The sequence below is a fragment of the Trifolium pratense genome, linkage group LG7 (assembly GCF_020283565.1).
Source record: "Trifolium pratense cultivar HEN17-A07 linkage group LG7, ARS_RC_1.1, whole genome shotgun sequence".
NCBI classification, from domain to species: Eukaryota; Viridiplantae; Streptophyta; class Magnoliopsida; order Fabales; family Fabaceae; genus Trifolium; species Trifolium pratense.
The window spans coordinates 33,478,521-33,496,038 of record NC_060065.1 but is presented as its reverse complement, the minus strand read 5'-3'; the positions used below and the strand labels follow the sequence as shown (position 1 = coordinate 33,496,038).

The window sequence follows — 17,518 nt, the reverse complement described above, 5'->3', positions numbered from 1 at the left end:
TGTCAAGAAGAGCACAAATTCAAGATAGGCGAACTCATCTTCAACTTCAACATGATCTTGTCGAGCATATTTGGTAACGTTTTGGGCATGATGATCAACAAAATTAATTGTTTTTAAAATTATGTAATGTTATTTTAAATTATTTTTTTAATTATCTAATTCTTAAAATTTGGCAATATTATTTTAAATTAAATTTTGAATTTTAATTATTTTTCGAATTATAAAAAAAAATAGTACATACTAATTTTGTAATTTTATCATTCAATCAATTTATATTATAAAATATATAATTAAATAATAAGTTATTGTAATGATGTGAAATTATTGATGGGACCCATTTTAGAACTTTTTAAGAAGTGCTCCATTGGAGGGGTTGAGTACCTATTAGGTAATATTATTAAAAAATAATAAATTAGTGATGTGTCAATGTGGGACCCATTTAAGTACTCAAAATTGGAGTGCTCCATTGTGGATGGTCTTAGTAACTTAGTAGTTTGTAGCGTACTTTATAACGGATAAACTAATCGATTGAATTTGTAGGATTTGGTAAATCGATAATTGAACTATTTTATAAATATAAAATCATAAAAATAAAATAAAAAAAATTAGTTAGTAGTAATATTTAATTTCCTTCGAGTAAGATGATAAAGATAAAATTAAAATTAAAAAAAAAAATGATATGTTTTTCTCACCAAGACTTGAAAACCAGACATTTACTTCCTAACTCTTTTCATTCTTTTTTTTTTTTTTTTTTTTACAAAACTCTTTTATTTTTTTTAGTTTTTCACTACCAGTTGAATCTGATTCGTGGGTCAGTTCTGGCATCAAGTGGTTACAGTCTTCTCCCGATCGCAGTTGTGGGAAATCGAACTGCGATCCTCCCTACCAACAGGGGCGTCTCCGAGTTTTAGGAGACTCTGTGGAAAATATAAAAGTGGCCCCTTAATATAAAAAAAATATTTTTTTTTTAAAAAAACTGTTGGTTTAAATTGCGTATAATATAAAAAAATAATTTTTATTCTTGTAAACATATAGATTATCAATATTAAATCAATTGCATTAAATCAAATGGGATAAGAAATACAAAATAATTATCTTTGTATATAACGTCAAAAAGGAACCTCCTAACTAAAACTATATTTACGAGTATAGATAACTAATCTATTGATACTCATGATATTATATGAACATCAACAATATATAACTATTAGTTTAGAGCCTAAAAATTAATCTATTAATATACATTTGATATTTTATAGGTATAAATAATATATAAGTAATATTATAGGACCTCAAAATTTTGAGCTGAGGCCCGATGCCGTCGCACACCTCGCACATGTGTGCGAGCCGCCACTGCCTACCAAGTTCAGCGTCAATCACCACTGAACCAACTAACGATTGGTGACAAAACTCTTTTAATTCTTAACTCAAACTAGTTGAGTTAACTACCTCACTCACCCAACTCAAGGGTGGATCAAATGCAACATTGATGCTGGTTTTTTCATGGAAGAAAGTATTACATCTTTGGCATGTTGTTTCAGGAATGCATCAGGTGAGTTTTTGAAGGCACAAACTAAATGGATAAATGGCAAGCTATCCACCATTGAAGGAGAAGGAATGGCTTTCCTAGAAGCAATTTCATTTGTTGTGCAAAATGGATGGGATAAGATCATATTTGAAAGTGATTCACAAATATTGGTTGACAGTATTCATGCTAATCAAGCGGGTGTGTCTGAGTTTAGTTATATCACTAATAGAATAAGAGCTAGTTTATCTTGTATTAACAACTTTGAGGTAAAGTTCGTTCGGCGACAAGCGAATATGGTTGCTCACTCACTTGCGAGGGCAGCCATTTCTTGGGCTAGTCACCATGTATTGGATATGAGTCCTCCTTGTATTGATTCCTTGTTGATTAATGAGAAAAGTTAAGTTGATTTGTTTCAAAAAAAAAAAAAAATTAAATGGAATTAGATTATCAAAATAAGCAAGTTAGTAAAAAATCAACTATAAGTTTGTGAGAATTTTTTTTTTTTTATCAAACGGGTCTTTTTTTCCAAATAAACTTATAAGCCTTAAGAAATAACATCAAAATTTAACATTGTCAAACATAACTTAGGAGATCTTAGTCTTGAATTTTTCTCTTCCCCCTCCTTTTATCCCCCCCTCCCCACCCCACCTCACCCCCATTAAGTGTAAAAAATGGAATTTTCGTAGTGGGAGAGAAATCATTGTTAGTCCTGGGGTGTAAATTTTGTAGGCTTTCAAGGTTTAGGCTAATTCTACTTTTGGGCTTCATAGATCCAAAATGCAAAGAGATGTTTTCTCTTTAGGCCCCCATATATCTTTTATACCTTCAAAAAATTCAATTTTGCCCTTGATAAAAACTTCGGTTCGCAGAAATTTAAGTTTTTTCTAGTTCAAATTCAGGAAAAATTCGGTTCGTAGAAACCGAAGTTTTTATTGAAGGGAAAAAAAGAACCATGGGAGGCCTAAAGGGAAAACGTCATGTAAAGATTGGGAGATTCTCTTTTGGGCTTCTAAGACCCAAAATATTATATTCTTATGAAAGATGAGTTTTTTTTTGTCACCTTACCAGTTCACGCGCGCCTTAAGAGTTTTAATTTTAACCCTTCCACTACGCTTTTTTGAACAAGTACCCTTCTACTACTTAAGTAGCGAATGTTATAAAAATGAGAAATTTGAGGAAAAAAAACATCCCTAACATGAAAATTTCAAGATTTTAAATGTCACTTATTTAAGTAGTTGATTATGTCTGCTAGTTAAGTAGTGGATGTTATAAAAATAAGAATTTTGAAGAAAAAACACCCTCCTAACATGAAAATTTTAAGGTAGCGGATAGAATCGCTACATAAGTAGATGACAGGTGTATTTTGGTAATTTTGTAGGGCACGAGAGAAAACGGGTAGGATGACAAAAGATATTGTAATGAAAAATGTCTCTAACCTAAGCTGATCTTATAGCTAAGAAGATGAAAGTTTGGCCTATGATTTTTTTTTTGAGGCTTAATTTCAAACGAGTGAAGACCCTTCATTTAAACATTCTATTTATTGATAATTGCTATTTCTATTTTTCTTTTTTTTGGTCAAGTAGCCTAGTGGCTAGAAAATCCACCTTAAAGATGAATAAGTGGAGTGTCTCGGGTTCGAATCCGGGCTCCTGCACATATAGTGCGATATCTCTACCAACTGAGCTAAGCTCAGAGACTGATAATTGCTATTTCTATTCCAATGATATAAAAATCAACAAAAATAGGTGAAAATTCACATTTCAAGTATATGAGTGAATAGCATCACATTGTCAATGAATGAAAAAAATGTTATATAATAGAGATGATTCATGTACCTAAAATCTTAAGACTTTGGGTGGAGATATAAGTATCCCTCTCATGTGGTCCTAGAGCATTAGGAGCGCGGAGAGCAACAACAAACTAATAATATTGTATGATCTCCTCCAGTATTTCCCTTGCTCCTCTATTACTTCTTGTAGTGGAGGTAGCTTATGAATAATTTTTTGCTGATTAAAAAAAAAAACAAGATAGAGATGCCGCATCTCTACCAAAAAAATTAAGGGTAAATAGTGTCATACCCCCCTGCAAAATAGGCGAGTTTTGCGTTACCCCCCTGCAAAATATTTTTTTGAGATTACCCCCCTGCAATGTCAAGATTCCTTGCGTTACCCCCCTGGCTCAACAAGTGGGCATATGACATGGACGAATCTTGACGTGGCATGACACGTGGAAATTAATTTATTTTTTATTTATTTTTAATTGCCAACTCAGTAATTATTATTTTTTTTATTAAAAAAAAATGAAAAAAACTTTTTTTTTTAAAGAAACTTTTTTTTTTACGGTAACTTTTTTTTTAAAGAAATCATTTTTTTTAAAGAAACTTTTTTTTTTACGGTAACTTTTTTTTTAAAGAAATCATTTTTTTTAAAGAAACTTTTTTTTTTAAAAAAAACTTTTTTTTAAAGAAACTTTTTTTTAAAGAAACTTTTTTTTTTAAAGAAATTTTTTTATTTAAAGAAACTTTTTTTTTTCGTTCCGTTCATATGCAGCGATTGTTCTTCGTTTTCAATTTCAATTTGGGGGTTAGGGCAAAGCGATTGTTCTTGCATTACTATGTGATTGCAGTATTTTTTTTTTGGTTACTCTATTATTATTATTATTATTATTATTATTATTATTATTATTATTATTAGTTTTTTGGTTACTATTATTATTATTAGTTTTTTTTTCATCTTCGTTTTTTTTTGCTTACTCTATTATTAGTTATTATATATATATATAAGAATTTTTTTTATATATATATAATAACAACTTTTAGTAAAAAAAAAAAAACTTTCTTTTAAGTAAGTTCATAAAAATATAACAACTTTTAAGTTTTTTTTTCATTTTTTTAATTAAAAACCCACATTAATTAATGAGTTGGCAATTAAAAATAAATAAAAAATAAATTAATTTCCATGTGTCATGCCACGTCAAGATTCTTCCATGTCATATGCCCACTTGTTGAGCCAGGGGGGTAACGCAAAGAATCTTGACATTGCAGGGGGTAATCTCAAAAAAATATTTTGCAGGGGGGTAACGCAAAACTCGCCTATTTTGCAGGGGGTATAACACTATTTACCCAAAAATTAAATATATGAATCATTTAGTTAATAATTTAAATTTAGAAAGATTTTGAAAAGTCTAAATTTTGATTTTTTTTCAATACACAACTTTCCTTTATTTCTCTTTTTAGCTCCTTGATTAGTACTCCACGGACACTAGTTAGCATGATCTTTTTATATATCTAACATTTTTCTTGTAGACGTTGTAGGATTAATTATCATGACACTTGAATGCAACAACATTTGACACCATTGTGAAGGTACTTATTTAGCTTGTTGCTCATAAATAAGGGAAGTGCTCAACTAAGATATACACAATGACATACACATGTGTGTGTATAATGCAAGAGAATATGACAAATGCATGGGGACAGGTGACAACTAGCAAGAACAAGATTCTTTGCTTTAGTTTTCATCAATTGTTGAGAGTGAACTTAGTAGTAAACTTCAAAAACCATTAATATTACTTTGTTATTAATCCCCTATTTGTGGACCTCGTTGACTATGCCTCATTCCAGTACTAATCGCTTGTTTTTCATCCTCATTCAGTAGTCTCTATAATCACTAATCAGCTATAAGATACTCCACAGCTATAAGATCATGACTAATTTTTTTTTTGACAGATAAGATCATGACTAATGTTTGGTCTTTCCAAATTGTTTTTTCTTTCTCGTTATTAAATAAGTGTGATTTTTCACATATTTGTTTGGTTTTGTGTTATTTGTTATCCCGTCCTTGTGCGGTGTATTCTGTTGTGCCGTCTCTGTGCGGTGTATTTTGTTTTCCCGTCTTTGTGCGGTGTTCATTTGTTTCAGGTTGAAGGATTAGATCCGATCAAGTACAAATCTATCCAATGTCGACTTTTGTGTCATCAACGCTGCAGATCTGGGGGCATGGACATTCCAGACACTTCAATATAGTCATATATGTAGGCTTATGTAATTTGCCGTTTTATGCTATTAACATGGATGCTGTGAGTTTGTTTGCAGATTCATCCTTTTTATTTTTAGCAAATTTAAATTTGTATTACATCGATGCACTCTATCAATTTGAATGAATGAATATCTTTTATTTTTAGTAAAAAAAAAAATGTTTGGTCTTTGCTGTTAAATAGATACCATATTATTATTAGGATTTAGGAGTATCTAAATTCATAACACAGATCCATAGGGCTTTGACCTGAACTCCCCCTCTCGCGTGTATATATGTTTGCTTGTACCGTAATCTTTGATTCAATCTTTAAAGCTTTTTTTGTTGATCCCAAAGATTAGAGACTTTTTTTTACCTATGGAAAAACTAACATATGCCCGTATGACACTTGTTACTTATTAGTATACTATAGATAATAAATTTGCATTAAAAGATGTACATTTCATATCTTTAATAGTCAACAATTAATTTGTTTAAGACATAAATATCATTTAAAGTATCTTTAACATGTGCGTCCTTAGGACACATGTTAGCATAACCTAATACTATAGGCAAAATTAATTGCAAAGCCCCATTGTCATTTGAGTGGGATGGCGTGTACAAACAGGGGCATTATGAACCTTAATTAATTTATGTAAAATCAAATCATTTTAATTTACGGTGTTAATTAATTTATGTAAAACCAGATCGGTATAGAAAAAACTTACGGCCACATTGAGAGGAAGATCATTCGATAGGCTTTGATTCTACTAAACCATTAAATATTAGTCAAACGGCTTATCTTGATAGTTAAAAAGTCATTTAAAATAATGTCAACTAAGTATTTTTTATCGAACGGTCTCAAATTAAAATCGTGTGAAAACAATGTTAAACTCTTCAGCATGAAATCCACAATCTGCTACCCACATTATTCTTGTTAAAAAAATAAAAACAAGTCTTTGAGTACATTATTGATTTTTCTTGTTTTATAAACATCATATAAAAGTAGTACTTACTTAGTACTAGAACAACTCCCCATCCTTTGCACCAAAACAAATATTGAGTATAACTCTATTGTTTATGGGATATGCATAACATTATTATACTTGGATTGTTGGTTGGAAATTGGAATATTACATGACAAAAGGGACGTGACGACATGGCTATAATTAGTGGGATTGTATATTTTGTAATATTATTATTGAAAGGAATCTATGACTATGGCCACGGATATGAATCATGCATCCCTCAATTTTCCAACCATGAAAATTCATTTTAAAATTAAAGTCATCTCTTATTACCACCAACCTTGGCCCCATTTTCATGAATACTTCATTTTCTTTTCCATTGCATTATTTTTTTCACACCTCCCATTCGGTCTTTTATTATTGTTTTGTTAAATACCAAATTTAAATTTAAAAATACACTTTCCTTTCCTTTCTCCTTTTTATAAAAATCTTTTCCATCCTTTAACTTTATTTTTTCATCAAAAGGGGCAACCGACAACTTTCCAAATATATGAATATATTGCTTCAAAAAAATAAAATGAATATATGTAAATTTATTATATATCAAAATAAGCTTATTATTTTTAAATAACATTTTATTAATTACCATAATAAAACTGTTAGATGTAAGTAATACACACACATGATATAAATATTGTGCCCAAAAAAGAAATAGGGTAAATAACAATTTTAATCCTTTAATCCAAATTAGTAAACAATTACTTCATTTTAATGTCCCTTGTCACGGATTGAAGCACTTAGGCATTGGAATTTACTAATTAGTTGCGAAGTAACTATAACGAGTGTAATCTTCTACTTAATTAGTAAACAGATACTTCATTTGCTTTTCTCTATATATGACTGTTAATTTGTAAGATTTAAAACAAGTTGAGTCATTATCATCTGAACTTTACTCTTAAACTGAAAATGAATTAAATCTGCCAAAATCTAAGTATATCTTCAAGGTCTTCAATGAATTCAACAATTTTTTTTCCACCACTAGTATATCCGGTCCACTAGACCGCTTAATGTGGTTTGACCGTTAGTTCTGGTATCAAGTGATTTCAGTCCCCTCCCGATCACAGCTGAGAGAATCAAATTGTAATCTTTTCTACCAAGTTCAACATCAATTACCACTAGACCAATGAACAATATCATAGAGAATTCCATATATACTTAAAACACATTTACAACAACTGAGATAAATTATACTAACCCGATTGTTAAGTGAACCATCATGGCAACGTTTGTTTTTTTGATAGAGCATCCGTCAACATTGACCTTTTATGTCCTCCAACTAAAATTAATTAATTTAGATTAGATAAACTACTAATGTAACAACATGTACAATCAACATATGGCTAGTCATAACAAATTTAGATAATACTATTATATTATATTAAATTAATTTGACAGAAACTTAGGTATCGATGTTAAAATTAGTATTGTATTTAAAAAAATATATTCAACGTATCAGAAACAATATATAATTGACACTTCAAACGAACAAAATGAATATTAAATAATTTGTTTTCCTTCTCAATAGTCAAGTTTGCTTAGTTGTTGTTCTCATGTTGAAATTAGTAGTTACAAATAAATTAGTATGGAGATGACTCTAATTCCTTTCTTAATTTACATGATAAATGATAAATTGATAACCAATCTCTCTTCTTTCTTAATTAGATGATAAATCGATAACCAATCTCACCCTCAGTATAACTCAATTAATAAAAATATAGCATCATATACGAATGAATTAAGATTAAAGTTCAAATTCAAAAAAATTCAGTTATTAACTTTAAATGTTAAAATTTATAGCCACTATTTGAAAAAAAGATGATAATCAAAATCTTTGTTGCCAATATCTAGTACCATCTAGCGGAATTAAATGCAGTAATAGTATGTGCAGTCAAGGTGCAGTCACTATCTCATAACTATTTAGTTCAATTAAGATCGAACGATTCAAATCATAAAAATTGTACCGTTTGATCTAATCGAACAATCCCAAATTGTTAATTAACTAATGCATGCAATATGTAACTGCACCCAATTCATATCTCTATCTTGCTACATATAAAACTGCTATTTGGGAGTATTCATAAATTATTTTGTCTATGGTTGATTTTTGACTATACACCATGTCAATAGTATTGTAACACACACGTTGTTAATTATTTTACTATTTTTATATGATTTACAACACGTAATTTACGTCCTAATTGAATACATGGTGGTAGGACAGAGAGAGGGAGAGAGAAAGAGATGTGTCACACAAAAGGAGAGAATGAATGGCATAAAGAAAAGGTTAAGGTGGTAAAAGCTCTCCCCCGAAAGGTGTAGAATAAGAATGCAGAAAAGGAAGGCAGAAAATAAGCAGCACCAGAAGGGAAAATATAACGTAGGACCCACCTTAATTGCTCCGTATCGTATGTATCTATGCTTGACTGCTTAAAACAAAGACTGCCACCCTTTCTAACCAACTTACGTATATTTATCCAATTTCTACTGTTTTTCCGTATAATTTATTAGTACTAGACTACTAGTAAGTCAATTATATGCTGCACAAATGACAAGTCATATGAATTTGGTATAATAGCTAAATTTGTTTTTTATTGACAAAAAAAATTGTTTTTGTAACTTGATAAATAAATTTAGTAGTGATCCTTTTGACATAAGATTTTCAGTTTGAAAAGTTGAGAGGATTTTTTAGGGTGGATTGTTGATCTGCAAAAAAGTGTATCAGTAAATATTTTGCCAATAGTAAGTTAGGAAGTTCGAGGTTTTAAAGTTAGAATAATGCATATATAACCAAGTAATTGGACTTAAGTGGTTAATGAGCTTCACCAAAAAGGATGGATTCTGGGAGAACCTGAGTTTGATTCCTCGATGGAACGATTTCTTGGTCAGATTTTATTTACCTCGCGGACAAACTCTGCACTACTAGGACCCCTTTTCCCTAGGAACCAGAGGGTTATAAACAAAAAAATATGCATATATGAGGGAGTATATAGATCCTCTCCTCTGAAATATTTACGGGAGGGATTCCAATGAAAATCTGTCTCATACATTTTTATGTTGACTTGATCGGTGGACATAAAGTTCATGGGAGAGAAATTTTTTTCCTCATATACGAGGTTAGACCATGAGTTAAGTTTTATAATGGAGAAATTAGAAATTGGATTATTTACTATTCCTTTCTGTTTATCATCTCTGCTACTCTTCATCTAATGACTATAATAAAAGAAACAATTTTAAAGAGAGAGAAAAACATGAATGAACGGTTGAGATTATGACAACACAAACGGTAGAAAAGGATTTAGATCCGAATAAATTAGTTGTTACTGATTTCATGTCCAAGTTGGACTTCATACTTCATATTTTAGACTAAATCTATCATATACAAATTTATTTGTGAAATTTATTTTATAACTAGTACTACATGTTAAGGTTAGACAACACTAGTATTTATTTTGTTACCAAATCTTCTTTAAACTTGGGTAAAACATTTTACTGCTGCCGGTAGTATAGTACACACTACACACAATACTCTTTAAATTTTTTTATCGCCGACACAGACACACTGCCACACTCAACACAACACACACACACTATTGTGCTTGTATATGTAGCTTACTCCTTTTTATTTCCTCTTTGATTCTCTCTCTTCATTACTCCAAGCTTCGAATCTCTATCTGTCTCTTTCTTTAATGGCTCTGCCTTCTTCAACCAGTCACGATCTGAATAAACTCAACTACTCCTCTTCTTCTTCTTCTTCTTCCTCTCTTCTTCTTCTATGCCATTCTTGCATGTCCTCTTCCTAACCTTAAAAAACCTCACTTTTCACTTCTGTAACAACAATGGCACATACCCTTTTTCTTTTTCTTACCTCATTCTCTTTCATCTTTTCTTCATTTCCTCATTTTTCTCTTGCCAACACTGACCCTTCTGATGGTACTACTATACCCTTTTCTTCATTTCTGTTTTCTTTTCCAAGACTCACCTTTTTTTGTTTGATCACTCTGTTTTTCTGCTTGATTGATTGATTTGATTGGTTTTTTGTGAAAAAGATTTGATTTTTTCATTTGGGTTGTTGTTAGAATCCATTATGATGACCCTTTACTTGTTCAAGTTTGATTTTTTTGGTTACTGAGAAAATGCAGTTAATTCAAGAAAAAAGATTGAAATTTTTATTCATTGATTTGTTAAAATGTCAAAAAGAAACCATTTTTAAGTTTATATGAGTTTTGTAGGGTTTAGTGAATTAGTACAATACTAAATTATGAGTGAATTTTTTTTTATTTTTTTTCTGTTACAGTTCAAGCTCTTGAGGTTATGTACAATGCATTGAATAATCCAACTGAATTAAAGGGTTGGAAAATTGGTGGTGGTGATCCATGTGGAGATTCATGGAAAGGGATTACTTGTGAAGGTTCAGCTGTTGTTTCTATGTATGGCATTTTGAATAATGAAACTTTATAATTGTATTTTAATTAATTTTCCATTTAAGTGCTTTTATGGTTGAAGAAATTAACTTTTCTGTTGTTATGGTGATTAGTGATCTCTCTGGTTTAGGACTCCATGGAACTCTTGGATACTTGCTTTCAGACCTTATGTCACTTAGAAAGCTGTGAGATAATTCTAATCCATAATTTTGTTTTATACATTTAATTTTTTTACTATTTATTGTATATTATTACTGATTGGTTTTTTATTTTCAATTTTGTTTTGTTTGTTTTTAACTTTTTATAGTGATTTAAGTGGCAACAAGATCCATGATACAATTCCCTATCAGTTACCACCAAATCTTACAAGCTTGTAAGTAGTAATAATAATATTCACCTTCAATTACTTTCTCTTTTCATTTCTTGATCAATTTTATTGTATTGCTTAATCTAAAATGTTAATTTACTCTTCAATTTTGGCAATTAGAAATCTTGCGGGAAATAACTTAACCGGAAATCTTCCGTATTCGATTGCTCTCATGGTTTCACTCGATTATCTGTAAGTTGCTGTTGGATATGTACGATATGTACAATTTTATTTCGTTGTATTTAAGTTTGATCATACATTGGAGTCACTCTTATACTATTTTCGTGTGGTTTTCAGGAATGTGAGCAATAATGCACTCTCTATGTTAATCAGTGACGTTTTTGCTAATCATTCCCGTCTTGATACCCTGTAAGATATCTTAGATAGTTTCTCTAGTTCATTTCCCCCTCGTGTAATTCCTTTCGTAGAATTCCGACTAAGAAATAAAATGTACTGTTTTGTGTTTCATACTGAATCTGTATAGTTCTGTAGAATCTATAGCCTTTGGAACTAATGATATGTGTGATACTTAATACTGGTTAACTATTCTTAATACTGTTTTGTCTTCGTTTTCAATGATGTAGGGATCTATCATTTAATAACTTTTCTGGGGATCTTCCACCTTCGTTTGGTTCACTGTCAAGTCTCTCTTCTCTGTATGTCCAATGATATTTTATATGATGAACTGGTAGAAATTTTCGGTAAATGTCAATTTAATGTTTTTTCAAAACTTCTTTTGCAGTTTCTTGCAGAAGAATCAGCTGACTGGTTCTCTTAATGTTCTTGATGGTTTGCCATTGGATAATTTGTAAGTTCTTTTCCCTTTAGGCACTGAATTTTCTTAATGTCAGACTCTTATGATCTTGCTCTATAATTTTCAGAAATGTTGCAAACAATAATTTCAGTGGATGGATACCTCATGAGCTTAAATCTATCGATAATTTCATGTAAGTATTTACGATTGTTGTTTCAAAATTCCAATTCCAATCTTTTTTTCCAATACATAATTTAAGTAGTGTAGTTAATGTGACTCTTCAAATGCAAACTAGATATGATGGAAATTCTTTCAATGATGGCCCTGCACCTCCTTCGCCAGAGTCTACTTTGTCTCCACCTAGTGATTCTCATAAACGTAATCATCACTCCGGGTCTGGTTCACATAATAAAACACAGGGTTCTAATGATCAAAACTCCGATGACGATAAGGGAACGTCAGCGGGGGCCATTGTTGGGATTGTTTTAGGTTCAGTATTGGTGTTTTCTGTTGTTCTAGTTGCTCTTCTTTTCTGTATCCGAAAACTAAAAGGGAAGGAAAAGGGCGCAAGAACTTCTAACGGGAGCCTTCCTCCCGGAATAATCAATGGTGAGTATAATATGGAGTATACATTAATTTGGTCCAATCTTTGTTGAGTACTCTTACAAGTTTAGCTTTTCTTTTGGATTTGTATTTGCAGTAACTCCTCAGATGCAAGAGCAAAGGGTGAAAAGTGCTGCTGTTATTACAGATCTCAAACCTCGTCCGCCTGCAGAAAATGTGACAATGGATAGGATGGCTATAAAAAGTGGATCAGTAAAGCAGATGAGGTCTCCTATCACTTCCACATCGTATACAGTTGCTACGCTCCAGAGTGCAACAAATAGCTTCAGTCAAGAATTTATTATTGGTGAAGGTTCTCTTGGCCGAGTTTATAGAGCTGAATTCCCAAATGGGAAGGTAACCTTTTAATGCTGCATTTGTTATCCACCTTCATAATATTAGTTTGGCAATTTATGAACGCTCAAATATTCTAACAGTTCCGAGTTTTCCTTTTGTTTAGGTAATGGCTGTTAAGAAGATTGACAATGCAGCACTTTCATTACAAGAGGAAGACAATTTTCTGGAAGCTATTTCGAATATGTCACGCTTGCGGCATCCGAACGTTGTTACACTGGCTGGATATTGTGCAGAACATGGCCAACGACTTCTAATTTATGAATATATTGGAAATGGAAATCTTCACGATATGCTCCATTTTACTGAAGATAGCAGTAAAGCTTTACCTTGGAATGCACGTGTACGCATAGCTCTTGGCACAGCCCGAGCCTTAGAGTACGTATATCTGGCAATTATTTAGTCTCTCCTCAAAAAAGGCCTTAACAGGCTATCCAATCAAAAAAGGCCTTAACAGGCTATCCAATCAAAAAAGGCCTTAACAGGCTATCCAATTCTCTGGTCTTCCCCCCCCCCAAGTTTATTATTTGAGTCAACCTATCTAAGCTTATCTAATGACATAAGTACTTGTGCGACTATTTGGGAGAGCTTATGGAAATAGCTTATGACATGTTCAGAAGCTGTTTTCGGCTTACTTCCATAAGCTCTTCAGAATAGGTTATGAAAACAGCTTACAACTTGCATAAGAACAGTTCATCTTTTTTTTTTTTTTTTTGGGTTTTGTTATAGAAATTGCTTATACATAAACACTTACATGCTTTGTTTATCAGGTACTTGCACGAAGTTTGCTTGCCATCTGTTGTACATAGAAATTTCAAATCAGCAAATATATTACTCGACGAGGAGCTCAATCCTCACCTGTCTGACTGTGGCTTAGCATCCCTTACACCAAACACCGAGCGACAGGTTGGTGAATAATGTTTCATTTTTCTTCATGCACTGCTGCACATGGTATTAGTATCTTTTCTTAGCACACTACATATATAAAATAAGGGTCATGCTAAACAGTGCCCCCAGGGCACTTGTTAAGCATACCTAAAAAGGAAATAAAAAATAAAATTTATATTGAAAAGACAACTTTTTGTACTTTTGAGGCATTGAATACACACATTTCAAGACAAACTTTCTATTTTAACATGCTTAACCAGTGCCCCGGGGGCACTGTTTAGCATTTTCCATAAAATAATTTACTTTGAATTTAACAGGTATCATCAACTCAAATGGTCGGTTCATTTGGTTATAGTGCTCCCGAGTTTGCACTATCAGGAGTATACACCGTAAAAAGCGATGTTTACAGCTTTGGAGTGGTTATGCTGGAACTTTTAACTGGTCGTAAGCCACTTGACAGGTGAGTCTATCATAATAAACAGTGGAAATTAATCCGCAACGCAATCATTTCATTGTTTTCCCTTGATTATTATCTTTATTTTCTGCATAGCTTCTTACATCCATTTGTAATTTTTATTGATTTTAGTTCGAGAGCTAGAGCTGAGCAATCACTTGTAAGGTGGGCTACACCGCAGCTCCATGATATAGATGCCTTGTCCAAAATGGTTGATCCTTGTTTGAATGGCATGTATCCTGCAAAATCGTTGTCACGCTTCGCTGATATCATTGCCCTCTGCGTTCAGGTAAATTTTTTCAAATGATGCAATATCAAAACTAAAATAAGGGCTGCTAACTTATTTTATTACCTACTGCCTCGGAACTTAGTCCATCGTCCTTTGTGTCTATATTTTTGTTTGGCTTTTTTTGCTAATGCACTTAGTCATGTTGCAAAAGCTACCCTAAAGTGTTGATTTCCAAAATAACTTACTTATTCAGATTAATATATCACAACTTGCAGTTTTAAACATCACTCCCCATGTTCTTTTATAGATGAAATTTGTTTATATTTATTTGTCGTTTTCAAAGTTCAATGTAGAGAGAAATAGGACTAGGAGGAATGAGATGATAAATAGTTAAGGGTATTAAAGAAAAAAACAAGTAATTTCATCGAAAGTATCTGTTTATTGGTTTTTTTGGTATGTCAATCACGTTAAAACGAAAATTACAAAGGAACACGGGGAGTATCTTCAGTGTAAACTTGTCTGTGTTGGTTTCATATACTTCAAAAAATGTTTCTCAATCATTTTAATTTTTTATACAGCCGGAACCGGAATTTCGACCTCCAATGTCCGAGGTGGTGCAAGCATTGGTACGGTTAGTACAAAGAGCAAGCGTGGTTAAAAGGAGACCAAGTGATGAATCTGGTTTTGTTCACAAGACACCAGACCATGAGTCCATAGACATGTCATTTTAAAAGTTTGTCTCTTAATTATTTTACTTTTTCTTTTTCTATTTTTGTTTTTTGCAATTTTGTGTAAAGTGAAGTTATTAATCCGGCTGAAAAAAAAAATTATAGGACACAGGAAATAGAAGTTTGTGAAAAAATGTACCAAACATTCATGATATTTGTAATTATGTGTTGGAATTTTTCACACACCATCAAAATACTTTGGAAAATAATTAAACTGTATATTTAACTTGCCATTCTCTAATATAATTTAATTTAAAGTCATTTTCATAATGATGAGAATGGTTCATTTTAATATTTTTTGGTGCATGCATTTTAATATACTAATGAAGCAACTTTTATATTATGATGAGAATATATGAAGCAACTTTATGAGCTAGCTTAGGCCTTATTGGCAAGCACTGAATAAACAAAGGGGAGTGGTTGTTATTTGTGAAGAGTTGAATTATTATGCAAATTATTCGGTGTACTTTTCACCTTGTCTTTGTCCTCTTATAGTATAGCTGTTTCCACTTCCCAATCAGAGACTGAGTTTTGGCTTTTTCAATTCATTTTTTCTTGTATTATTTTTCTTCCTTTTGGAATGATACTTAAAATGTTTTGAACATGTGGAACTGGATTTAGATTCCTTGACCAAGGTCCAGTTTGAGTCTTGTGGATGGAACTAAAGTGCCCATTTAAATTTTCTGATGAAGATTAGTTATCGATACAATTGATGGATGCTTCATATCAATAATATAGTTTTTCAAAATTTTATTGAACATGTACACCTTTTAATTTTTGAAAATACATTGTTTTCAATTTTGTTATTATCAACATTTACAATGAAAATAAATATTATGTTTTAGTTTGTTTAAATGGATTGTAAGTATTAAAAAAATTTGTTAAAAGTGAATAATTTCAGAAATATTGCTCCAAAATTAGATTGTGTTCACCAATTTGCCCCCGAAAATTATAGGGTTGTACATTTATCCCTAAATAAAAAAATCTTACTTTAATTTGAATTATGTTGAACAATTTGACCTTTCTGTTTTTAATAAAAAATATAAAACGGAAAGGCCAACTTTGACCTAATTTGACCTTTTATTTTATTTTGTATTTAATTTACAGTTAAATTAATTTTTGAATTGTATCATCTATTAACAAATTAGTTTTAATTTTTCTTACTTGCTTTTAAATTAGTCCTTATAAGTCAATAGAAAGATGAAGTTAGTTATGAAATTAATGGTTGTAGGAGGCTTTTATTTTGATAGCAGTGTTTTGTTTCAACATGTAGGAACTAGGAAGAGAAGTGAATAAGGTGGCCCATTTGTTGGCTTGGAGACGACACTCCTATTATAGAGTGATATTTTCTCTTTAGGCCCCACAAATTTTTTATACCCCTTAACTGATGTTTTTGCCCCTGCAAGGTGTTTCGGTTTATACGAATCGAAGTTTAAAATAATTCGATTAATAAAAACCGTTCGCCTTCTATTTCGGTTTTTGTTAACCGAAGTTAACTGATATAGAAACAAAAGCTCAACTTCTAATATCAGTTACGTATTTTGTTCTAAACACCAACAACACTACTCCTTCAACCTCTCTTGTGCGATTTTGAGGAAAACTTTAACATCCTACTTCAAATCATACTTAATCAAGTAAGTTCAATACTTTCTTGACTATTCCATCTGTGCCTCTTCACATGCACTCTTTTCTACGTTTTTTTCCCTCCCTGAGTAAATTTCTATCTATGAATTGTTGATTATGGTTTTTGAATTGTTAATTAATGGTTAGTTGTTAGGTTAGTTACATGTTAACATGAATGCATGCGATATTAGGTTCAATTTGTGTTGAGATTATTTGGTATTATGTTGTACACTACGTGTTTGACAAAATGTCTAAGTCAAATTAAATGTGCTTCCATACGAATAATATTTTCATAGGTGTTAGGATTAAATGTTGATTGAATTATAAGTTTGAATATATCATAGATTATAAGTTTGTATTGATTGTGAATTTATATCGTTGTCGTTGTCGGGTTTCCCAATTACAATTGCAAACTTTAACTTTAAAGCAATGGCGCGAGCCCATTCGATCAACTGATTTCGGTCGGTGGTTGCCATATCAGTGTAAAAATGATTTGATGTGTCAATCTCATATACCGGAGGTTTATCA

The 17,518-nt window shown here is 31.5% G+C and overlaps 1 protein-coding gene across 1 annotated transcript; it reads left to right on the top strand.

Moving 5' to 3' along the window:
- The first annotated feature begins 10,121 nt into the window (after positions 1-10,121).
- On the top strand, positions 10,122-15,600 carry LOC123897252 (protein STRUBBELIG-RECEPTOR FAMILY 8). The gene is made up of 16 exons (XM_045947811.1): positions 10,122-10,499; positions 10,864-10,996; positions 11,104-11,175; positions 11,298-11,363; positions 11,478-11,549; positions 11,655-11,726; positions 11,942-12,013; positions 12,100-12,165; positions 12,239-12,304; positions 12,407-12,720; positions 12,812-13,071; positions 13,175-13,446; positions 13,839-13,974; positions 14,274-14,416; positions 14,543-14,699; positions 15,218-15,600. Exons 1-16 carry the CDS (start codon positions 10,406-10,408, stop codon positions 15,368-15,370), a joined length of 2,148 nt encoding a protein of 715 aa, XP_045803767.1. The 5' UTR covers positions 10,122-10,405; the 3' UTR covers positions 15,371-15,600.
- The last annotated feature ends 1,918 nt before the right edge of the window (positions 15,601-17,518 follow it).

Bases quoted from the DNA above. Each gene is read 5' to 3' on its own strand.
- LOC123897252 (XM_045947811.1), top strand. From the start codon at position 10,406: ATGGCACATACCCTTTTTCTTTTTCTTACCTCATTCTCTTTCATCTTT. The intron at 12,721-12,811 runs GTGAGTATAATA...TTGTATTTGCAG, and splicing joins TCCTCCCGGAATAATCAATG to TAACTCCTCAGATGCAAGAG. The intron at 13,447-13,838 runs GTACGTATATCT...TTTGTTTATCAG, and splicing joins GGCACAGCCCGAGCCTTAGA to GTACTTGCACGAAGTTTGCT.